The sequence below is a fragment of the Heloderma suspectum genome, chromosome 4, assembly GCF_057233095.1.
Source record: "Heloderma suspectum isolate Gila_16-S chromosome 4, 16-S_ref, whole genome shotgun sequence".
Taxonomy (NCBI): domain Eukaryota; kingdom Metazoa; phylum Chordata; class Lepidosauria; order Squamata; family Helodermatidae; genus Heloderma; species Heloderma suspectum.
Genome location: NC_139461.1, coordinates 62,996,357 through 63,022,218, shown reverse-complemented (window position 1 = coordinate 63,022,218; position 25,862 = coordinate 62,996,357). Strand labels below are relative to the sequence as shown.

At 42.7% G+C, this 25,862-nt stretch overlaps 1 protein-coding gene across 6 annotated transcripts in view; it reads right to left on the bottom strand.

The window, feature by feature from the left end:
• CA8 (carbonic anhydrase 8 (inactive)) overlaps positions 1-25,862 on the bottom strand; it is an 88,190-nt gene that overhangs the window by 24,495 nt on the left and 37,833 nt on the right. For all 6 annotated transcript variants that reach the window (XR_014790108.1, XM_084849460.1, XM_084849463.1 and 3 more), the window contains 3 exons: positions 13,839-13,934; positions 9,742-9,804; positions 8,165-8,213 (listed from right to left, as the gene is read on the bottom strand). Coding sequence is in view for 5 of the 6 variants with exons in the window: in XM_084849460.1 (XP_084705586.1) it covers positions 8,165-8,213; positions 9,742-9,804; positions 13,839-13,934 (208 nt within the window). In the remaining variant the exon portion in view is untranslated. The remainder of the gene's footprint in view (positions 1-8,164; positions 8,214-9,741; positions 9,805-13,838; positions 13,935-25,862) is intronic.

The window sequence follows — 25,862 nt, the reverse complement described above, 5'->3', positions numbered from 1 at the left end:
ACTTTTATATTGCTGCTCCGAATTTCATCAAAACAATGAAAGGCACACCCCCTTGTCAAGCCTGAATGAAGTACATCAGTAGTTTCCCCCCAGAATTTGAAGGTAATATATGATATGCTGAGCTGCAGATTGGAGCAAAAAGTACAAATGTGTCAATTCCAGCACTTTTTAACCTTGCTGTATTGCAGGGGTCCTCAACCTTTTTGGACCTGTGGGTGCATTTGGGAACTTGAGATAGTGTTGTGGGCCACCACAAAATGCCTAATCAGTGGATCTCTGCTTTGGCATCTACCTTTTGCATCTATGGATCTTAGGCTGTCTCTTATTCAGCAAAAACTTTTGCTTCGTGTCTATTGGACATCACAACGTCTCTGTAATAAGGGATTGTCTAATTCAGCTGATGGCAGTGCAATACAGCTAATGCTTCTTTTAAAGATATGTTTTGGTAATGTCCATCAGTTACTTCTTTTTGCGTGGAAGTTATTACACAGAAACATTTTGTACTGGAACAGTCTTTAATATTCACTGATACATGCACTCTTTTAACAAATGGTCTGCGTAAATGGATTCTCTGCACCCCTTTGACAGCTAAAAGACTGATGTTACAACAGTGGAAGGATAAACACTCACCTCCTATAATGCAATGGATTGAGGACCTTACAACACTTTCAATATTTGAAAGGGTAGCATTTAGATGATTTAGAAATATCCTTCAAATGGATATTTATTTGGTCCACTGTTTTTGCAGCCCATGTATAATTGCTAGAAGAATGTTGTATGCATTTCATACAAATATGTATATGTATATTTTAAAAATGGAAAAAATATAAACAATTTTTTTTAAAAAAACTGGGTGCCTGCAGACACCACGTTGGGGACCCATTTGTGGGCACCATTGAAGGTGCCCATGGACACCGCATTAAGGGCCCCTGCTGTATTGGATCTGTTTGACATTTTACCCAGTTGTAGACCTCATCAGGTGGATTATGGATGCCAGATTTCAAGTTATTAGCTCAACAGGCGTCATTTTTTATAAGTAGTAGGATTTTGAGGCTTATAATGGCAAAACCTTTTTTTTTCCTTTTCTTTTTTGGGCAACTCACCTTAACTAAAGGGACACTCCCCTGCCCTTTTAATTCCCTTCTCCCACCCTTTTGGTCAATCAGAAGGGGAATAGAGTCCTGGTTACATTTCTATTTCTCCTTAATTGTCACCTTCCTGTGAATGTTTAACAGACAGATAGTCCACGAAAGCTTAGGACATAATAAATGTGTTAGTCTTTACAGTGTCACAAGACTCTTTGTTGTTTTAAAATGAAAAGCAACCATTCTACAACTCAAAGACCAAACCAAAATGGCTGAAAGTTCCATTCCTTTGCACACAGCCATGATGCAACAAAAGGGAGAATGCCTCTGCGAGCTCCTCTCAGGGTCTGGATGCAGGCACTGACAGCACTGCAAGGGTAGTCTCTGTAGGCCTTTCTGTGTGCATAGCTTCCATACCGCACCCTCTGCATGCTGTGGTTTAAGTCTTGATCATGTCTGACTCTTAGAGCACACTCCTAAGCATGCTTATTCAGAAGTTTATTCAATTTGTACTCCCTAAGGCTGCAGTCCTATGCCCACATACTTGCAATTACGTAAGTCCTATTGAACTTAATGGGACTTACTTCTGAACAGACACATGTAAGAATACACTGTAAGCGTGCTTAGAATTGCAGCCTTTAACATGGTTGGAAAGTATTGTCTCAATATTTTGCTAAAAGTGAATTCTGTGAGAAAGTTTGAGCTGTTCAAGGGCATGCAATCAGTAAGTCAGAGAATGGAATTTAGATGCCAGGATGTGCCACATTAATTAGGACTTGAGTAATACCTAGTCATGTACCAGAGTCTATTTACACTGAATATCACCTACCAGGAAATATTCCTATTCATCTCCCATTTAAATGAATAGGAGTTGCCACGCAACCAAATATGGATCATGTTCACTCTCTAGTGCAGAGCTTTCCAAACTGTGTGCCGCAACACATTAGTGTGTCGGCAGCAGTGTGTAGGTGTGTCGCACGAAATGCAGAAAATTGTGCGGAAGGGCACCCCGGAGCTCCCTTACTCGCGTTTGCTTCCCTTGGCCCCTCCCCTGGAACTTCCTAAAGCAGCTAATATTAAAGCAGCTAAGCCTTAGCCGCTTTAACACTAGCTGCTTTAGGATCATGTGGCATCTTGACATAGGACGCACGTGATTGGTGGTGTTGGAGCGGTACAGCGAGGAGTGTGGTAATGCTGGCTGCATGAGGAGTGTGGAGAATTCGAAGTTAGCGGAGCAATTAGTTGAGCAATTTGCAATCAGCTCGGGCGAGGGGCTTTCCTACGTCCTCGGTGCGGCTGCAGGGCGGCGGGGGAGAACAACAGCCCGCTGGACGCCACCAGAGCAGGGAGGGCTGCGCCAGGCAGGCGAGGGGCTTCGAGCCTGCGCTCCCCGGAAAGGTAGAGGTGCAGGACGAAGAGAGGGGAGGGGAGGCGCCACCTTGGGAGCAGAGCTAAGCTGCCGCCAGCACGGAGAAGTGGCAGCGACCACCAGCCCTGCGAGGTTTCGGGTGCACCCTTCACGGACTTCTGCACCGTGCTGCCGCATGGCCAGGCCAGAGTTGCGCATGGGTGGAAACGCTGCCTGGGACTGGGACTGCACCAAGTGGGCCGTCCGCCATCTTGGCCAGTCGGAACGGAGCTCAGTGGAGGCCAGAAGCCTCAGAATCAGCATGCTCCCAATCACCCGGGCGAGCGCAGCTGCAGGCTGTCACCCAGTCAGCCCACCTGCTGCTGGCTGAAGGGAGGCCACCCTCCCAAACCCAATGTGGCAAACAGCAAGCCACCCATCACGTGGCACTTATAATTTGATTTCTGCCATTTATTTTTATTTTTACTCTGCTGTAATCGTGGATTAACCACCCACCGGCAGTGTACCACCGGAGAGTGCTGGAACTGGACTCTGGACATAGGCATTGCAAGTATTTACAGCAATATAGCCTTGTAGTGAGACATATATTTACACCATTTTTGTTGGACTTTTGCTTCTCTACTTCATGTGTTGCAGCTGAGCTCCTTCCTGGGCCTATGTGTCCTAATATGTATTGTAAATACTTTAGTTAATTTTGTTTATTTTTCACATTTTCTCCTGGTCTTGATTCCTATCTTTATCTCACTTTATCACTGTGGGAGTGGAGCGCAGGTGCTGTTATTTCCATAAGAAAAAAGAGAGAAAGATAAGCGCTAAAAACAGTCCTGTTATTTTCATATTTAGTTAATGCTAAAACCTAGAAATAAATTTGCATAGATTTATTCATTAAATTGCAGTTGAATTACCCGTAAAATGGATACGTTCCTAATTAAGAAAAGGAAAGCTGGTGAAGATGACGTTTGCAATGAACAAAATGTAGCCACTATAGAGGAAACTACGCAAGAATCAACTGTTGAACGGTCTGTATTAGTATTTAAGAAGTGTAAAGGAAAAATTTCCAAGCCTCATTTATACAATAAAGATTATATGAAACTGGGGTTCACATTTTCTGGTAATGAAAACAATCCTTGTCCCCAGTGTTTAGTTTGTGGGGATATACTTGCAAATGAAAGTATGGTACCAAATAAATTAAAGCATCATTTCACCTCAAAACACTGTCATTTGTCAGAAAAATCAGTAGAATACTTTACTGAGCTTTCAAAATCTATAAAGAAGCAGTCTGCATCATTCACAAAGAGAATGAAGACATCAGAGAAAGCTCAAAAGGCAAGTTACTTGGTTGCTCAAATAATTGCCAAAAACAAGGATCCACATGCTATCGCCGAAACCACCATAAAGGAATCTTGCTGTGCTATTGTTCAAACAATGTTTGGGCCCGAATTTGAGGGAGAAGTTAATAAAATCCCTTTGGCAGATAACACGATCAGAAGACGTATTCAAGACATGTCTGATGACATTAAGCAGCAAATGAAGGATATTTTCAAAATGATAATATGATCTTTACATTGCAATTAGATGAAGCAACAGATATCAGTGGGTTAGCACAATTATTGGTTTTTATATGTTTCATTCATACTGACAGAATTATTGAGCAATTCTTGTGCTGTCTAGAACGTCTAATGAGAACTAGAGGTAAAGATATATTTAAAACTTTAGATTGCTTCATGAAGGAAAATAATTTGCAACGGTTAAATTGTGTAGGAATATGCACAGATGGCGCACCCTCATTGGTTCAACAAAAGGTTTCATAGCTTTAGCAAAGAAAGAGAATGAAAATATTATAATTACTCATTGCTTTTTACATCACGAAGCACTAGTCGCACAAACCATTGGAAATGAATTAAGAAAAGTTTTGGACAAAGTGGTTCAAATGGTCAATTATATTAAAAGTAGGGGTGGACAAAAGTCCCTTACCTGTCCTCAAAGGACGTTCGCGGTGGGGGGGAGGCGCTTCGCTGCTCCCCCCGCGAAGTTCAGGCCGGGGGGGGAGGCTTCCCGCCTCGCCCCGGCCGAAATTCAGGCCGGGGGGGAGGCTTCCCGCCTCGCCCAGGCCGAAATTCAGGCTGGGGAGGAGGCTTCCCGCCTCGCCCGGCCGCGAACGCAAAAGTTAAAAAAAAAAAAAAAGCCCCCTGATAGGCTACGTGACGATTCACGTAGCCTATCACAGCTAGATCTGCAAAGTCAGCCGTGATAGGCTACGTCAATCGTCACGTAGCCTATCACGGGTGACTTTAAAAAAAAAAAAAAGCGCGTACGCTAATGGCGGCCCCCATAGGGAGCCGCCATTCACGTTCCTTATTTAGTCGCTGTAGTCTACGTAAATGTTTACGTAGACTACAGCGACCAAATAAGGAACGGGAATGGCGGCTCCCTATGGGGGCCGCCATTATCCGTACACACTTTTTTTTTTTTTTTAAAGTCACCCGTGATAGGCTACGTGACGATTGACGTAGCCTATCACAGCTGACTTTGCAAATCTAGCCGTGATAGGCTACGTGAATCGTCATGTAGCCTATCAGGGGGCGTTTTTTTTTTTTTCTTTTATTGCAATGGCGGCGGCAGCAGCCGGTCAAAAGACCGGCTGCCGCTCCCGCCCCGCTCGAACACCCGCCGAACCGCCGGCCGGACCCGCCGCCAGGAGGGACATTCGGCGAAGGTAAGTCCCGTCCCGGGGGGGTGTGCGGGGGGTTCGGAGGATTTCTCCCCGAAACTTGTTCGGGGGGCCGAACACGTTGGCGCTCGGCCCCCCGAAGTTTCGGGGAGAAATTCTCCGCCAACCCTAATTAAAAGTAGACCTCTTCAATCAAGATTATTTGCTCATATTTGTGAAGACATGGAGGCAAGGTTTAAAAAGCTTCTACTACACACAGAAGTTCATTGGCTCTCAAGAGGTCAAGTGCTTTGTCGAGTATATGAATTGAAGGAAATGATGCTTAAGCTTTTTGAGGAAAATCAGCAAAATGAATTCTGCGATCTAATTCAAAGCAAACTTTGGTGCACAAAATTGGCATATCTTGCTGACATATTTGAACATTTGAATAAAATAAACACCAGTATGCAAGGAAAAGGAGAAAATATCTTAACAGCGGTAGATAAAATTTGTGCTATGAGAGACAAAATAGCAATTTGGAAAAGGAAAGTGAAAGAAGGAAATTTTGAAATGTTTTCCAAAACTGCTGACTGCCAGCTAAAATGTGATATCAGATCGCTAATTGTTGACCAATTAACACTGCTCGAAGAGAAAGTTCATCATTACTTCCCAAATGTTGAAATCCAAGACTATGATTGGATCAGAAATCCATTTCTTTCAACTGCAACGAGGAACTTTTCATTTATTGAAGAAGAAGAATTAGCTGACATAAAAAATGATTGAAATCTGTTAATGATGCATGAACAGGGTGATGTAGACAGCTTTTGGATTTGCATTTCAAAAATGCATCCAAACATAGCTACAAAAGCATTAAAAAGTCTTCTGCAGTTTTCTACTACATACATTTGTGAAGTATCCTTTTCACCGATAGCAAACTTAAAGACACTGAAACATGGAAGCTTAAAAATGCTTGATGACGAAATGCGAATGTCTTTATCTAAAATTCCACCAAATATTGAAAAGCTGTGTTCATCCCATCAACCTCATACATCCCATTAAAATGGTAAGTAGTTATTGGTGTTATTCAACTTTTTAAAATTCTTGCACATATTTACATACTGTTAGTCATAAATGACAACAATATATGTTATTATCTTACAATTCATATATTTTAAAAAATATAAATGAAAGGTTTTCATGAGATATGTTGTATCCCCATACATTTCGTTATTACAATTTACGTGTCCGTATCTCTTATAACGGGTTAGTTTAAGCTCCAGTTTGCTAGTAAAACTGAATTACCGTGTCATGAAATGAAATGATGCATGTCAAAAAGTGTGTCACCAACACGAAAAGTTTGGAAAGCTCTGCTCTAGTGCTTTACTATTAGATGGAAAAGTCCATGCCACGTGTAAGCTAAATGCAATCTATGAACATGAGTTCATTGTCACTTTCTGCTGTGTCACTTTGGACTTGCATCCTCTTTGTTTCAGACAGATATGTATGCAGGAGTGCAGGGATGAGGGCAAAGTGGGTAAACTGCACTGGGGGCCCACAAGACTGAGGGTCCCCAGCATACTGATCCAAATTACCTGTGGTTAGTAGACAAAAGAAGATTGTGCCAGTCAGACCTTTGACCTTTAGGGCAGTGGCTTACAGAGTCAAATCAAAGCCTTATTCCCAGAATTCCCTGGCAGGTGAGCTGGAGGGCTTGAGTGCTGTCGTGCTTCTTTGGCTGAGGACTGTACATTGGGACAAGCAACACCACAAAGTGGGAGGGAGGAGGACTAAGGCCCGCACACACTGCAAGCTCCACCATTCTGCAGCCTATTCTATGCTGGTGAGCTGGAGTGGTTCCTTAGCAAAGAGGCCACAAGCAGCTGCAGTAGTCCTGAGTGGAAGGGTGGAACTAGGCCCCAACACCCACTGGAAGACACTTTGTCCTCCTTCAGCCTATCACTGTGTGAATTTGCTTCACAAGACTCAGGACTGTGTAACAACCATGGCAAAAAAAAACCCTACACATTGATTGCCTTAAACCAAATTTATGTCAAAGACATGGGAAATCTGCAAATATGCATTACCCTAAGAATGTTCAGTAACATTACCATATCAGGTGAATGTACCTTTAGTAAAAGGAAACTGGTAAGGGGTCACTAAATCTCTTTTGACCATTTAATTGACAGGCTCACCAAAATGAAAGCAAGCAAGGAGTCATTCCAGTAGGCTGCCTGTTTAGGTATTAGATGATTAATTAATTATTGTAATACAGGATTTTTTTGTTTGAATTATGTGAATATTTGATCATTCCTGCTCCTAATTATAGTAGCTGTAAATAATATGTATAGCTACTGAGATTTGTAATTTTCTGAGATTGAAAAGTATTCTTTTTGCATTCCATTAAAGTAGGGTTGCCTGGTGAGTGAATCGGCACTGATGGTCATTAACGAATTTATCATCATCAGACTATATAATACATTTTTTTTGTCAATATCCCATGTACTTAAATATCCTGTGTTATCTACTGACAGCATTTGGGGGATGAGGAGGAAGGAGGAAGGCCCCAATACAATGTTTTGCCCTGGGCCCCCAGTTACCTCTCTACAGCGCTGTGTTTGTCTGCTCTGTGTGTGTGGACAATGAGGAGAAGCCATAGGAAATACTCCTGCCTGAAACCCTGGAGAGCCACTGAAGAGCCGCTGCCAGTCAGTGTGGACAGTACTGGGCTAGATGGACCAATGTTCTGACTCTGTATAAAGCAGCTTCCTATATTCCTATGGGCAAGACAATCTCAGACACCCATCCATCTATAACATGGGAAGGATAGCAACTTATTTTTGTGCTGACAGACACCATTCATCATCTCTGCTGTTTAAATGGGATACACCATGTTCAGAACTCTCTTTGCTGGTAAACCAGTTAGGTTAACAGTGTTGTTCAGGCTGCCAAAGGATTTATAGACAAGCAGGAGACACACGAGTGGTTTCAGACTGCCATGAAAGTGAACTGTACATATATAGTTTCCAGTAAAGGTTTTGTGGCATAGAAATAAACACTTACCTGGTAATAGTGTGTTGGGATTAAAACAAGGTATTGTCTTGGACTTCCCCTGAAAATGTAACAGAAATCAGTCATGTCTCTAGTTTTTAAGAGAAAACTGAAGTACTTTCAGGGTTTCACGGCTCATAGAAACTGGGCCATAATGTGCTACACTTTAAATGAAAAATATGCAGTGGACAAACAAACAAATGGACTCTAATGCTGAAAGCCATCAAAACTATAACACTTGTTATCAAATTCTAATGATCTTCCAAAAATCATCCTTCATTTGGCCTGGGCAAGACAATATATGTCTGCTCAGAAGTAAATTCCACCGATACAAAGAGCCTTACTCCAGTAAGTAGGTGTAGGATTGCACCCAAAGAATGTTGTAACTTGTTTTTAACTTTTTCCCCAAGGTTTTGGGATTTTTTCAAAAATCTCTCTAATACCTTTTGGCTGATGTTCAGTTGCGTGAGTTAAGTTGGCATCAGGAATGACCCACTGCCACCACCAATTCTCCAGAGAAAGTAGGAAATTAAATAAAGAAATATTGTTTCTTTTCAAATAAATTACAAATTTCTTCTATTTGATGTATGAATTATAACGCTACTTTCTGAAAATGTTAAGTCCTCCCTGACAGCACAATCTTTTGCATGTCTGCTCAGAAGTTCCACTAAATTCAGTGGCTTACAACCAAGTAAGTGTGTATAGGATGGCAGGAACCTCTCTCTCTCTCACACTGTGTGTGCGCGTGTGTGTCACACAGACACACAGACACACACACACTTCTGTTCTATGACTGCCTGAAGTCCCAGTGAAATTTGGAGCTCTGAAATTTGGATGGTGCTTCTGATTTAACTTCTTGCGTCCTGCCACCATCGGAGGCACATTTGGTGGGGCACCAGAGCAGACATTCTCGGTTGCTGCTTCTAGGCTATGGTACTCCCTGTCAAGGGTGCCAGGATGGCTCCCTCTATGTTTTCTGTGTTGTTTTCAATTGTGCTTTTAATTTATTTGTTTTTATTATTGTTTTAATTAGATTTTGTTTTAATCTTGTTTTATTATTTTAGCCGCTTTGGGCACCATTTTTTGGTGGAAAGGTGGGCTATTAAAACATTATAATAATAAGTAAATAATCCTGTCACTTCAATATAAAATGTTCTTAAGCAAAGGACAATGGTTTTTTATGTGACTAGATTTGGTATATTATCATTCATAAGAGTGCTTCTATGAATTCAAACCATAACACAGGAAACAACCCTCATGCATACTGTAGGATAAGGACAGTGGACTTTTGAGCAATTGTGTACACAGATGTTCCATCTTTCTTGTTAGAGGAGTTTAAATTGGCACCATGTAATATGGTTTAAAATCCACTTCTTTGTCACCTGAATAATTGCTAAAGCAATAGCAATAAGATCCAAAAGTTCACCATTCCTGCATGATACTGATCTGCTCTCTCTCTTTTTAAAATACCCTCACATTAAGGCCTCTATACACATTATACATCACCCCAGATTCAGGTCACTTTAAGTACCCCGCCCCAAATTAGCCAGTGAAACAAGTATTTCTTCCTCTCTTGAACAATGCTTTACCTTGTACTGGATGTCTTGCAGAATTTCAGTCACAGCCTTTAGGCCTGAATGTTCCTTTCCTATCTGAAATAAAATGCACAATAAATAAAGCTTGACATACAATGCTATGAAGGGCAACCTTGAAACCTGTGTACTGACAAGGTCACCAAGAACTGAAGCCAGTTCTGTGCTCATTTCTCCCAAATTGGATGACCTCATGCATGATATTCAAGCAGTGATGCCCAAGAACGTAATTGGCAGAAAGGCAACTAGACTAGACAAGATTGAAATGGACAGAAGTGGAGTACCAAGGTATCAAACTTCAGAATAAGTCAACTTGCCTCTTTTGCCTTAATGTTTCAGTAATTACTGTACATCATGTCATAATCAGGTATCACTGTGTAATAAATAGAGGCCAAGGTTACCATTTGTTCGGTTCTGAAAACTGCAAGGAAAAGGTTTGTTAAGTTCGTATCTTCTTGTGCTGAGTGGCTTTGCACATTAAGTTGAGAGTGATTAATTTTAGACATTTCATTTTACATCTTGCCCTTCCTCCAAGCAGCTCAAGGTGACAAATATGTTTCCCTCCTTTTTATCCTCACGACAACCTTAGCTATGTTAGATTAGGAGACAGTGACTAGTCCAAAATCATCTAGTGCACGTCATCATCACTGAGTGGGGATTGGAACCCCAGTCCAAGTCTGACGCTATCCACTACACACCACAGCACATAAAATGACTGCACATCAGGTGGTTGAAAGAAGCACAAGAACACAGGAAACTGCCTTATACCAAGTCAGGCCACTGGTTCAGTTAGCCCAGTATTGTTGACACTGACTGGCAGAGGTTCTTCAGGGTTTCACTCAGGAGTTTTTCTAGTCCTACCTGGAGGGATTGAACCACTGACTTTCTTTATGCAGTGCATGTGCTCTACCACTGAGCATATGCATGCCAACACCATACACCTAATTCAGTTTTTTTGAGAACTAGCGGTATATACAAAAAGCTGGTCCATACTGACTTCTGTACATGGCTGAAGAGGTCAGCCTTGTTTCACTGAAAACTGCCTCTACCGTACACTTGGAGAGGGTCATGAGATACTGTGCTTTACTGGATTTGTGCCCTACTTTGGGATTATTTATAAAGAAAAGCAGGTAATACATTTTATGAATAAATAACATCAATACATGAAAGTACTCCGGTCTTGTGATGCTTTGCACCCATTCCTATGCCCGTGAGGACAAAGGGTGAGGATGTAGGTTCCTGCCCTAATAAGTGAGTGGGGGAGCACATAAAACATCCATCCAGACATTGCACACCCATGGGGCTCTTGTCAGGCCCACAGAAGCTTTGTTATTTTAGGGTTTTTCACAAAAATTAGCTGCAAAATGCAAATCAAGGTATTTTTAAAGTATCCAAACATTTGCCCCAATCCAGCGAGAGTGGTTCGCATGGTTAAGCAGCCTTCCGCATGCATTGCCAATGCAGATGTACATCTGTTCTGCTCAGTTCAGTTAGGTTTTGTTTGTTTAGCCAGGAGCCATAACAAGAAAATGTCAGACCAAACTAACCACTTAAACAATAAATAAATCCAACTGATCATGGAACAGAAGCATAAATGGCACACAGCAATTCACTCATAAGGAAGAAATTTCTTTTTAAGAACTTGCAGGCTAGTTACAATCAACGATGTGGGAATCATAATAGGTGTGCCATTGTTTTGCATCTGCTAAGGCAACAGTAGTCACAGTTCAAGTAACATCTTTGTTTTCAGAAGAAATTCAAATTTGTGCTGGGTTGGCCAATGTTTATGAACTTTCAACAGCTTCAGAAGAAGTCTATTCTTTAAATATTGTGCAATAGCACAGATGGATGCATGTTTTCATCCAGAATGTGATGCTCTTTTGGATCTGACTGATATGGCTGGATATATGGGTTGGGTGACACAAATGGGAGTGTTATGTACACCTGGTTGCCCACAACTCTAGCTGGATCAAATCTATTGACTGATGTTGGTTTTCTTCCAGAAGACCATTAATCAAAGAACATACCAAATTTAAGGATGTGGTGAACAGATCTTTTCAATTAAAATTAAAATAACTAGCAATGCCCCCCCCCAAAAAAAACCCCACTACCCAACACATTGATTGAGCTGAGAAGTGGAGACAGGTATTAAACTAAAGAGATTTATTTCACAATTTTATACAACTCTCTGATTTACTCCAAGGTTAGCTTTGCTGAAGTTGGAGGGCAGCTTCCAAAGCAATTATGGAACAGTCCTGTAGGATATAGAACCGAGAGAACTGAGAGCTACTGCCATTATTTTTAACAGTTGTATCTCTGTGTCCCATAATCAATACACTTTTACATTCAAACACAGGCGTCTTGGAGGCATTTATAACACAATTATAACACATGACAAATTAACAGAAGCCAAAAAAAGTAAAAAACAGTTTCAAATATGACAACTTCCTTTTTTCAAGAAACTATTTCAAGAGGACAATTTTCCATAGGTTGTGATAAAGCTTTCAGAGTGCTACCATTGATATTCACAGTAGTTCCACAGTGTTCCAACTCTATTAGTTATGGGGGCTTCTAAACAGGGTGAACAGACCTGTAAAATTTCCCCCTGCCGTGATAGGCTACGTAAATACTTACACAGCCGATCACGGCAGGGGGAAGAAAAAACCCAGTGTATGCAAATGGCGGTAGCCGCCGCCATTTGCATGCACTGGGGTTTCCCTCCCCCCCGCCGTGATAGGCTACATAAATACTTACGTAGCCTATCACGGCCTCCGCAGGGACGCAAATGGCGTCCCTGCATTACCCGTGATAGGCTACGTAAGTATTTACGTAGCCTATCACGGCTTAAACAGGAGGAAGCGAATGGCGGCCAGCACGGCCAGCGCGCCTTTCCTGGGGTGGGGGGGTGGGGGCTTCGTTCCGCGATGGATTTCGCGGTGCCGAATGCACTGGCATTCGGGCTCACCGAGATCCATCGCAGAATTCTCTGACATCCCTACTACGTAAATACTTACGTAGCCTATCACGGCTAATGCAGGGACGCCATTTGCATTACGTAAATATTTACGTAAATATTTACGTAGCCTATCACGGCAAAAAAAGGGAACGCAACTGGTGGCCACCGTAGCCGCCGCCATTTGCGTCCACAGGCTCCGCACGCCTGCGAATGCACCCGGCCGGCAGCTCTGCAGAGTTGCCCGGAGCAGAGCCAGCTGGGTTAGGATTTCAGGTGGAGGCACGGAGCGCCTCCCTCCCACCGCGAATCACCCCCTTCGAAAAGGTAAGTGACTTTCGCACATCCCTAGCAGCTACGGAGAAAGACCACTCTCTTCCTGAGGCCCTGCAGAGTCACAGCAAGTCAGAATAAACAGCATTGGTCTAGATCAGGGGTGTTGAACTTCTTTCAGTTTGGAAAAGGCCTTGGGGGCTGCAATCCGGTGGCAGGCAGGGCTGAAGGCAAAATGGGGCAAGGCAAAATACCAAAAATGCCAGCATTTTTTAGCTTAAAGCTCTTACTGACAGTAACTAAGGCTGAGGGGAGGCACTTTTAGAAAGGAGGAAGCGCCAAAGTCAGGAAACCACAAAACAATCAGCAAATGGGGGAAAGGAGTGGGGCCAGGGAAAGGGGGCTGCGGTCATTTGGGGAACCCTGGAGGACCAGATGGGGACCCCAGGTGGGCCAGATTTGTCCCATGGGCCTACGGTCCTGTACCTCTGGTCTAGATGAACCAATGGTCTAATTCAGTATCTCACTCAAGCTGGTAGGGAGAGTAGAAGTGTCAAATTCAGGAGTTTGTAGAGAGAGGAAGACTGAACCATCTCCTGACATCTCATGGCAAGAGGCTTTCTCTGGCATAGTCTAGCGAGGAGGAGAAAAGTCCCATTTGTAGACCTTTTTGGTGCAAGTCCTAAGCAGGTAGGAAGAAGAACCCTCTTCTCTCTTCCACTGACACTAGTTTCCCTTACTGCCTTTGGAGGAGTGGGAAGGCAGGAGGGGTCCGCATTTTAATGTAATTTAAGCAGATCTTTAGAAAGGAAGGTAAAACAGGGGATGGGGAAGTGACCTTGCACATTTCCTGAAATGAGAAAGTTACCTGCACAAATAAGGCGATAATGGCTATGCCATTCTTCTTCCCTACTGCCTCATCAATACTGTTGTACATTGTTGAGTTCCAGTGGATTAGATGGAGCTAGAGAGAGAGAAAAAATCATTACTGAAAGGACAAATATGCTCTGTGTCTAAGAATCTCTCCTGTTCCAGTTACTAGACCCCTTTGCAAATGCTACCTAGTGCCTACTCATTTTTTAAAAAACACTATTTTTATCCTGCCTTTCCACAAAATTCCTCAAGATGGTTCACAAAATATTTTTTAAAAGTTAGGCAAAAACAATAATATAACATCATATACTAAAAACAAGCAAACAACAATAAAAGACCTGCAGCACTAAAACACATAATCAATAAGTGAACCCTCAGGAGAATAAGATTGCCTTCACCTGGTACTAAAAGAAAGCAGTGTGGACGCCACGTGGACCATCTTGGAGACAGGGTTCCAAAGATGGGGTGCCACAACAGAAAAGGCCTTCTTTGGTAGCCATCCACCTAACCTCTGATGGCTGGGGCATTCAAAGCAGGATTTCTAATGATTTCAGGAACTGAGCAGGTTCATACAGGGGAATGTCATCCTTCAGATATCCTAGCTCTAGACCATTTAGGGTTTTGTAGGTCAAAATCAGTAATTAACATGGAGCCCTGAAGCATATAGCAAGCCAGAGTAGGTATTTCAAGACTGGAGAGTTAACATTGTTAATGGTGAGTTGCCATTAAAAATCTTGCTCTGCAGCCTTCTGGACCAGCTGCAGTTTCTAAATCCTTTTAAAAGGTAGCCCCACGTATAATGCACTGCAATAATCCAGTCTGGATGCTATCAAAGCATGGCTAATTGTGAGGTCATATAATACCATTTTTAGACATGAAATGTTGATACTCAGCCTTGGCCTTCATATAATTTTTTTAAAACATTAAATGGAAGTTCATACAAGCCATGATTACAATAAAGGAAGTCGTGCATAACTATCTCACTTATTCTAGCAGGGACAGAATTTTATTGCCTAACATATTTCTGTTACTGAAGTCAACCAAAGCCATCTTCAGACAGCATCTTCCATGCAAACACAAACACATGGATGAGCAAGCAAGGCTACACCTGCTGGCCCTACCCTTTATGTCACATATCCCAGTATTACTGCTAGGGTGACCACTTATGAATCACCAAAACCAGAGGACACTGATTTGCGCATATATATATATATATATATATATATACTAGCTGATATACCCGGCATTGCCCGGGATGTAATTTTGCCATAGGCACTATTTGTTAGAAACACATTAAAGTAGGTTTACGCTTCTCAGAAAGGCCCCATAAGAAAGGTGAAAAGTTGAATCCACCAGACTTGATTTAAAAAGCACAACAATTATAATGAGCAGATTGAATAAAAAACACTACTAAAAATGCAAGAGACTGAATCTGTAAGCACTACTACAATATAATCCACACTGAATCTCACACCACTATTAAAATGTTCAGCAGAGGCTTCCTTGCTGGATATTGCAGGAAGAGGGGAAAGAAACTAAATGCTCTGAACAGTCAGAAAAGAAACCATGAGTAAAGGCGAGGGAACAAATGGCAGCCAGCCAATCCAAGGTGAAGGAAGTCAGAGTGAGTGGGAGAGAGACCAATAGAATGAAAGATGGCCAATAGGATGACTGGTAGCTGAAATCAGAAACCTGGCCTGTACCATGATTGAGAGGGTGTACTTGTTAGTAAGGGAAAATATAACTAAAGTAATAATGTAACCCAATGACTCCTGTCATACGCTCCAGCAAGTGAGAATGTGAACTAAAAGCAGCAGCAACTCTAATTCCCAAATGGCAGGCTCAGTGGCCCCTGTAGTGTGATTAGGCCCACTTACGCCATGTCTTACAGACGGCCCCGAAGCCAGCCACAAACACACAAACCCCAAAATCTTCAATTCAGCTACATGTAAGACTCTGCTATTTTGCCCTTCATTTTGCAATTGCCTTCTCAATTCCCCCCAGTTCACTCTTTTATGAATAAAGCCGTAAGTCTCTACTCCACTGTGTCATCCCAGCCCCTCAGACAGGCAAAAACACAGTCGCCTCTCAGGTGTGACTACTTGTGTGCAGGGCTGTCTTTAATGTTAATGGGACCCAGGGCAAGCATCTGTTTGTGGGCCCCTAATGGCACAATCCTTACCGCATCATACACAGCTGAGATTGTTTTTAGAGTCCAGCACAGTGGTTGGTTTGACATGAAGTCCTATCATAACACTGCATTAACACTATAAATGGTTTCAGGCTTATGGTCCACACAGAGGGGTGTTTTTTTTAATGCTTTGTAAGCCTTAAAGGTCACCAAAATCTTGAAATAGGTCACAAAAAACCTAATCCTATTCAAACCCCACTATCTCACATGCACAGTGTGCCACCAATGGACACTGCCTACAGCAATGTAAAACTGAAATTCACATCACCCTACTCCCCCCAAACAAACACTGCTCCATGTCCCATGTTTCACCAAAACTTCTCCCTACTTTGATATGCTGTGTAAACATCTCCCTGACCATCAGATATGACAATGGGCCGATCTACATTGCACCCGCCATCACGATTAATTCGGTATCCCCTCGGGTTAAATGCTCTTGCATTAGAACCTGATTATTCACACCCACCCATTTTCCCCGTTGCAGTGCTTCATCGAATGCGCGAGCTCGGTTCACACTCAAGCGCTGTGCTGTTTTCCTGCTGTTTTTCTGTGCACGCTTGTCTGATCTCGGATGCTAAGCGGGGTCAGCCCCGGTCAGTAGTTGGATGGGCAACCGCCTGGGAATCAGGCTTCCTGCACTGAGCAGGGGGTTGTTCTATCCCTTCAAATGAAACTAACCTTTACCCCCTCCTATCCCCCCCTCCGGATGTTTTTTTAAAAATTAAGGTGTTATCCTCACAGAATCGGGGCTCCTCCGCGATGTTTTTTTTTCTAATTCAGGCATGATCTTCGAAGATTCAATGCTGTGAAGGTGGAGAATCAGAGCACATTAAGGGGAAATACCGGGATATTAGGGTATTGAAAGCAGGAGCACGGAAGTCAGAGAATTCCACCACGGATCTCGGGGAGGCCGAATGCCAGTGCATTCGGCCCCCCGAAAGCGGTGGTGGAACTGCCTGCCCCCCCCGCCCCCCCCGGGACGCGACTTACCTGGGGCGGATCCTCCAGGCGGCAGCGGCTCCGGCGGCGGTGCAGCGGCAGCGGCGGCGGTGGCCGGTCTTCCGACCTGCGGCCGCTGCCGCCATTTCCAGTTTTAAAAAAAAAAGACGTGATAGACTACGTAAAGATTTACGTAGCCTATCATGGCTAAGTTTAAAAAAAAAAACATGATAGGCTACGTAAATATTTACATAGCTTATCACGTCTGACTTTTTTTAAAAAAAACCCGTGCATACGCAAATGGCGGCGGCTATGGCCGCCGCCATTTGCATTCCTTATTTTGGCACGTCTTAGTCTACGTCAAGATTTACGTAGACTAAGACGGCGAAAATAAGGAATGCAAATGGCGGTGGCCATAGCCACCGCCATTTGCATACGCACGTTGTTGTTGTTGTTTTTTAAGTCAGACGTGATAGGCTACGTAAACATTTACGTAGCCTATCACGGCTGACTGCAGGGACGCAAACGGCGGTGGCTACGGCCGCCGCCATTTGCGTCCCTGGTAGCCAGTGGCTGGATGTCCGGCTGCTGGCAGAGCCGGCCAGCGGCTCCACAGAATCCCTGCAGAGCGGAGCTGGCCGGCGAGGATTCCGGGGGGAGGGACAGAACGCCTCCCCCCCCCATTAACATAATCCACGAACAGGTAAGTGACTTTCGTACATCCCTAGAATGAAGCCCTAAGTCTCCATTCCAGTGTGTCATCCCAGCCCTTCACACAGGTGAGCACACACTGCACCACATTTCACATTAGTGTTAATCACACACCACTAACAGATACATCTGGCACTGAAAGGGGTAAAGATATTTAACACTAACTTGCTTGCTCGCTGGATATTGCAGGAAGAGGGGAGAGAAACTAAATGCTCTGAACAGTCAGAAAAGAAACCATGAGTAAAGGCGAGGGAACGAACGGCGGCCAGCCAATCCAAGGTGAAGGAAGTCAGAGTGAATCGGAGAGAGACCAATAGAATGAAAGATGGCCAATTGGGTGACTCGTAGCTCAAATCAGAAACCTGGCCTGCACCATGATTGAGAGGCTGTACATGTTAGTAAGGGAAAGTATAAACAAAGTAATAATGTAACCCAGTGACTCCTGTCATACACTCTGGCAAGTGAGAATATGAAGTAAAAGGGGCAGTAACTGTAGGGCCCAAGTGGCAGGCTCAGTGGGCCCCTACAGTGCGATTACACCCAGGGCAGCTCCCCCTTATTCCCTGCATTACAGACAGCCCTGCAGCCAGCCACAAACCCACCCACAATTTTTGACTTTTATATATATAGAAGATTAGATAGATAGATAGATAGATAGATAGATAGATAGATAGATGATAGATAGATATGAATATGAAAGATAGATAGCCTAACAACAGAGTAATTTCAAAATATATTTACAGCTAAACGTTTTGGCTTCTGCTGTCATCAGTAGCTGTGATGTTAAATGATTACCAAGAGTGGCAGTTTGGAATACTGGGAGATAAATTCCTATGGAGAAAAAACAGAAGTATGACTGGTATAACGCTTTTGAATTGTCCTCCAAATTAAGGCCATATGGACTAAGAGTTCTGAGTCTGTAGATCCAGAAGGTTGCCTTTTTGTCCAGCATGGCAGTGTCCCATTCATTTCAATGGGTCTACTCTAAGCAGGACTAACTTTGGCTACAGCCCATGGTATGGAAGACAAGATGACCCACGTACATTGCTTAGTCTGCTGTCCAGGTGCTATTGATGGGCAATTTCAATCCCTTCTGATTGTTATCTTTAACCAAACTTAGGCTGGACAACCCTTCAAATAAAGGGTGCCTTCAAAATAGAGGACATTCCTCTATAAAAGAGGACACACAGCCAGTCTAGGATCTGCCTGCCCCCCAATACTAGTTTTCACATCAAAGTCTGCCTGTACATCAAGGTGGAGAATGTTTTGTTTTTCTTTCTATTGAAGGCTGTATTCCCTAGGGATAATCTGTCAGAGGCTTCATGATGACAGCAGGAGGGGTTAGAGCTGGCAGCAGCAGGATCAGAGTGAAAAGCCTGCAAGATCAGAGCCAAAAGTGGGCAGAGTTTCCATTATTGCAGGATTGTATAGTGCACTCTTTCTCTCTCTCTCTCTCCCTTCTCTTTCCCTTCCCCATCTCTGTGGTCAACATGAAATTAGGGCCCCATGAAGCTTGGCTGAGGTCTGAAGGTTCCCCATCCCTGATATACACAGTTAGGCTGCTTAAAATTCTGTTATTGAGTGGGATTTATGCTGCAATCCTATACCTTCTTTACTCAGTGGGTCATACTTCTGATTATACATGTACAGGATTGCACTATTAACTGCCTAAGGGCACAATCCTATGCATATTCAGACAGAAAAAGTGTTCCATAACTCCCAGCATGCCCCAGCCAGCCATGCTGTCTGGGGAATGCTGGGAATTGTAGGACTTCGTTGTTTTTGTTGTTTAAACTTGTATGAGATTATGCCCTAAATAGAGAGCAGGAATACAAAGGCGTCTACTTTCAGAATTGAAAACAATCTTTTGCCAGTCATGTTAACATATGTAATAATGTCACAAAAGTATCTTAATCAGATATGTCACAAGATCAAAAATGAACAGCAAAATCCATGCTTTCAAAACTTAGAGGAGCTTAATTCATAATCATTCATGACTAGCTAGTTAAATGGTAGACATTAAAATAAATCTCCAACTGAAATCATTGTATGCTTTCATTTTGTATTAAAAAATCAGTTTAAAAAGAGAAGGAAAATATTCATATTTAAGAAGACACAATTAGACAGAAGGTGCTTATCATTCAGCTTGGTATCCAGAAGGTATTATGTGTTGAATGAATACAAAGAAGCAAATTATACTGTTTGACTTTGCTCTTTTCAGTTATCTGTCAATTTTACAAGCATGCATAATTCTACCTTCTTCTAATGTTAAATGATTCATTTAAATACCAGATCATATGTTGACATTTCAGCCCCAATGTCTTCTAAAGCAAAAGCAACAAAATGAAATAGCATTATCCAGACAGGATGAGACCTAACATTGATGTCAGACTGTCTTATGAATTGCATCTTTCATTGGGGTTTTTTTCCTCTTAATTTCCACTAGAGGGTACTCGTGCTGCCTGATGAGCATAACATACAGCAGAAAGGAAGGAAGGACAGAAGGAAAAAAAGAAAGAAAGAAGCTTATTACACAGAGATCTGTAGAAAGAAACTCCTTATATTAAAGAGTTAAGGTTCTAGCCACTGACCCTGTCAGGAAAACAATGCACAGTCAATACCACCCCCATTGTTATCTTCTTAATGTCAACATATAAATGGCTGCAAAAAGTTGCAACAATGCTCCAAGCGCCAATAGCCAAGTTTGCAGTGACCATTTTTCTGAGTCACCAGACAGCCTCTGGACAAAGCCACCCTGACTTTCATTATGGGGTCACATTCAAAGATGTAAAGATGTGGGGAAGATTCCCCACCCTTTCCTTCAAACCCCAAACCTAATATTGCTGGGAGTCACGTTTGAAGTTTTAAAGGGAAGTGCTCTGTGTGTGAGCGCGGGTGTGTTATTTTTAATAAATGGTAGGAAAGATTACATTACCGTAAAGTAGAGCCTACTTTTGGCTACCGGAGAGATTAATCACATTTTACTTTTTAAACCTTCACACAGAGAGTATACATGAAAGGTGTACACAACAAGTGGATTTAATTTGGAAAATATACGTGTGGTATCTTTCACGTCCAGTGTAGCGGTGGGTATTTTGTGAGCAGTGCAAATACTTTTAAATGGCTGGGTTTAACATGGGGAGAATGCCAAGTCCTGTCCAAAACGCTATGAGCACTGTCTCCTTCAGGAATCAAAGTATCTTCTGATGAACCCGCCTGTTTGACCTTAGAGGAGTATTTCATTTATTTGTCTATTTAGCCTTTCGACTTCTTTTATCTCACATGCAAACCCAAGATGCTTCTGTAATAGGTGCCCATCATCCTCAGATGAAATACAGGAGGTCATGTATTGCTCTAATCCATACAAGGAAGAAGGGCATTAATTACACTGTAGAAATACCCTTGGTGACATCTTGGAGTTTCCAACTTTTACTAGGAGAAAGTACCAGAAGTTATGGGTTGCTTTTGAAATGTTCTCTTTCTGTAAAAATGGGGGCAGGGGGAAACCAGCTACTTCCACATTCTGAGGAATGGGAAAATGTGCTCTTACATCATCCAGTAAACGAAATCCTTAGGTTTGTTGTATCCCTAGAGCGACATACATAAAGCAACTTCCTGTATCCTCAGTTCACTGTTGCAGCTGGGAGTATACCAGGAAAAACAAATAAGTGCATCCAGGGTACCCCAGAAGCAAGTTGTGAAGACAACACACAGCCCATGCTGGGTCCATTTGCTGTATTGACCAGTGGACGTGAGTATCACGGGCTGAAGTGTCTCTATATTTGAAATGTAGGTGCTGAATGGGCACAGGTTTAACTTTTGAGTTGTCATGGGACGTACTCTTAAGAGCCTCTGACCAATGTGAACAATTGCTACCTATACCAGACTGCAACCCAAATATGACTGTCAGCATGGTGTAGTGGTTATGGGGTGGGTTATGGCAGTGTAGTGTTGAACTAGGACCAGGGAAACCTGGATTCAGATCCTCACTCAGCCATGAAACTCACCGGGTCAGTCATCATCTCTCAACATAACCTACCTCACAGACTTGTTGCAAACATAAAAGGAGGGAGCAGGGATAACCATGACACCAACTACCTTGAGCTTCTTGAAGAAAAGGCAAGATATAACTGTATCAACAAACAATCAAGTCTTTCTAATAGTGTCCCCCTCAAACCCACATTCTGCCAAAAGGCTCTGGCACTTTAACCAGGATCTCAGGGTCTGAGATCCTGGTTAAACACAAGGACCATGTTTGCTCTATCCCCTAAGCCTTCTTCAAGCACTGAAGGAAATATAGATGTATTCTAAAGCTCTCACCCTAATGCCTCTTGGTAGAGATTGGTGCTACTTGGTACATTAAGGTCGCAATCCTATGGGGATAGTTGTCAGCCTCTGAACTCTGAGGTTGACTGCTATCCGATGCAGGCCAGCTGGAGCACAGAGGTGATCATCGTCTTCCTGCTCTGGCTGCCCTGCATTTTTGGCTAGACAGGCGATTTTGCCTGTCTAGCCAGTGAGCTTCAGAGTGGGAGGCGGGGAGGACGCACAGTGCATAGGAAGTTGTGCAATGTGGCTTTCGCGGTCTCCTCCCTTTCCCGCCCCCGGGACCACCCCAGTTTCCCCAATTCCATGCTCCATTTCCAAACACGGAGACATAGCTGGTTTAGAGAGAACCACACCTGCTACAGGGGGTGGGGGAGGGATGGGGAGCACAGTTTCTGGGAACCAAGTCTAAGCCAGCTTTGGTTCCCAGAAACCGAGCAATCCTATGGCCCTCTAGACAGTGTCTAGTGGCCCACAGGATTGCTCCTTAAGTAATACTGCCTGCCTGAAAGTTACAGTAATATTTAATCTGGATCTGTACAGATCCTGTGACTCTTCATACAATCATCCAATTTATCTCCTAATATTTATTCAGTGGAAGAGAAACTATTTTCACTCATTTAGACATCTAACATTGATGGTTGATAGCCTATTCCTTACTTTCTCTTTCTCTCTCTCTCTCTTTACAGTGATTCAAGGAAAGCAGATAAATAGCTAGTAAATGAAGTTCATGGTTGATGTGAGCACGAACATGTGTCCTTTCAAATAACAGACTCAAATTCTGAGAATGTGCCAGCACTTTACTATTATGTGGCACTGAATTACCCATCACTCAAAGTACAAACAGACCAAAGATAGCAAGGAAGCAAGTGAAGGTTGTGGACAAGTTGCTCAATATAAGACTTAGATTTACTGCGGCTACAAGGTTATTAGCAAACACACACACACACACAGCCACACTGTTATTGTGTTACTTAATTCTTATAAACAGAAGTTTAAGGTCTGAAATATATTCAGTTGCAATTTATGGAGGTTGTCATCTAAAACATCTGGAGGGAACCAGGAAACCTATCACTACTCTAGAATAAATAGCCTAGACCTAAGAAGTTGTCTCTTTTATTTTCCAAACTACCAGAGCAACATTTTTAATATGTAAATGAAATGGACCAGTGGAAGGCAGTTCTTTACCCAGGCTCTGAGTACTACTGATGTTAATTAATCTTTGGGAGTGAGTTTTCCTAAATGAAAAAGCAAAACTGAGAAACTATTGCCAGAAAAAAGAGTTCCTTTTCATTGGGAAAGTTACTGTTTTTCTGTAGTCCCTGCAAAGGTTGTGAGTTCACGGTACAAAAATATATTAAATTCTAAAGTTGGACTCCCTTAACTCTGTTACCAGCATTCACAACTAGAAATCCAGCCAGGAAATGTGATCAGATGCCTGAACCCAGACATCCAGGAATACAAACCCCAGATTGAAATGTAACTTTCTTGTTCCACAAAACGATGTCTCCCTGACCGCACCCTCCGAAAGGGCAGGGAGGGCGGTATGAACTCCACGGTTCTCATTTCCTTCTGTCATGCAGGAAAAGGACCTCAGTTGTGACAAGCTTATATGTAGTCATCAAGCCCCTGAGAAAAAGTCACCACTCACTTCCACTTACGACACTTCTGAATAACAGCAAAAAATTAGAAGAAAACAAATTTATACAAATAGGACCTGCAACAAAACACTGCCATGTGGGAGTCTCCTTGTTTAGGATTCCATCCACTTCATTCCATTTCACTACCCTCCCGCAGCCCACCTCCCCAGTTTGCCATTTCCCCACAATAGTCATTCACCACTCCATGCCCAGAGAGCATGCTCAGTTTTTAGTGGAGGATGGTGGCTCCAATGTCAGTAGGCCAGTGAATCTGCTCCCAGTTTCAGTCAGAACCAGTCAGAAGTCTAAAAGAGCTTGGATAGCTCCTTTGGAGTTCTGACTGAAACCCAGGGTGGATTCACTGCCCACTGATATTGGAACTACCAGCCTCCACTATCAGTTTTTATTTGGCGGTTTTGTGTATTTTCACCTCCTGAGTTTCTTTCTTAAGATTCTGCAAATCTCGGGCTCCCCGCAAGTCTGCTGATACTCCCTCTTGTGTATAGGAGGTGCTATATGTGTGTGTGTGGGGGGGGTGTAAATTGATTGTATTTGTGTGAAGAGGCGTAGCATCTGTAAGAACATGAAGTCCAGAGTCTGAAATTACCTAACCGCACCATTGACATCTAGAACTTTTTAGCACTAACAATGATTTCAAGAGCCTTTGCTATTTTTTAATAGCTTTTGCTATTAGGTTTAATAGAAGCAATGATGGGGAAGCTATATCCACTGATCAAGAACTCTTTTAAGCTACTTAACATTTTAGCAAACTACAAGTTGGAAAAACAATTTCTTATGCTCAAATAAAATTATGTCTACTGACTTATGGGAATCTGCATAAGTATCAACTTATCCTAGGTCAATTGAGTAAGCGCAGAGGAGCAACGATGAACAGTTATATGATCATTAAGCTTCATATCTTCACAGGGAGTCATTCTGATATTGGGGCATTCAACTTCAATAAAGGTGATTTAAAACAATATATGTTAGATATAAACTGCCTAAACGGGGAAAGGAAGGAAATTAAAATTCATGGAATCAGTATGTGGGCTGCTTAAGAAAACAGCTTTCTGTTTGGGCATGGCACAAAATGCTAAGGCATTTTGCATCAAATGGCAAAGCAAAGGAATGGAAGGACACAAGAGTTCAGCATGCATTAATAGTGAAATCTAGCCAAATGAAATAAAACTTAACAAATATAAATCAGGGGCAAATATAGCCTACCTTTCCTGCTCGCTCGCTCTCTCTCTCTCTCTCTCTCTCTCTCTCTCTTTCTAGGGTTGCGGAGATCTCCACAGAATGTAACAGTAACATAATTCTGCTATAATGGAGAAATGGTGGGATGGGGGAATCATGATTATAGCCAATATGGCCTATTAAATGAGGGAAAGATAACCATTTCTGATTAATAAGCCAGCAATTTGGAACAAGGCCATCGCCCTGATCCTAGGCTCTGGCAAAGCACAGAATCCAATATTGTCATTTAATACTAGAAGATAAACTCATAGATTTGTTGAATAAAATAGCCCTTTTCACTCATTATTTCCACATGTACAAGAAATGTGGAGAGGTGCCTGGTAGCCCTGCCCCCTATGTTGCTCCACCCTGCTGGCCCACCCCCAGATCACCACATGTTCACTGGGAAATCTGAAAGGAGTGTGTGCACCCATACAGAGATACGGGCATAGATGTTCCATGTAATTTGAAACTTTTCACAACTAGGGTTACAAATCATGTGAGAGCCCTGCACTCAGGCATCTGTAGGCATATAGTCTAGATCAGGTCTGGGCAGAAAGTAGATCTCCAGATGTTCTGAATTTCAACTCCCAGGATTCCTAACTATTGGCCACACTGGCAGGGGCTTCTGGGAGTTGAAGTCCAAAACATCTGGAGATCTACCTTCTGCCCATCCCTGACCTAGGTTTTATTTTATTTATTTATTTATTATTAAATTTATTAATCGCCCATCTGGCTGGTCACCCAGCCACTCTGGGCGATGTACAACATACAGTAAAAACAGTTTAAAACAATAAAATTCTACAATAAAAACATTTTCTAAAATACCCTAACCCACCCCAAATGCCTGCCTGAACAGCCACGTTTTTAATGCATGACGGAAGCTCATTAAAAAGGGGGCATGACGGAGTTCCCTAGGGAGGGAGTTCCACAGAGTGGGGGCCACCACAGAAAAGGCCCTCTCCCTCGTCCCTAC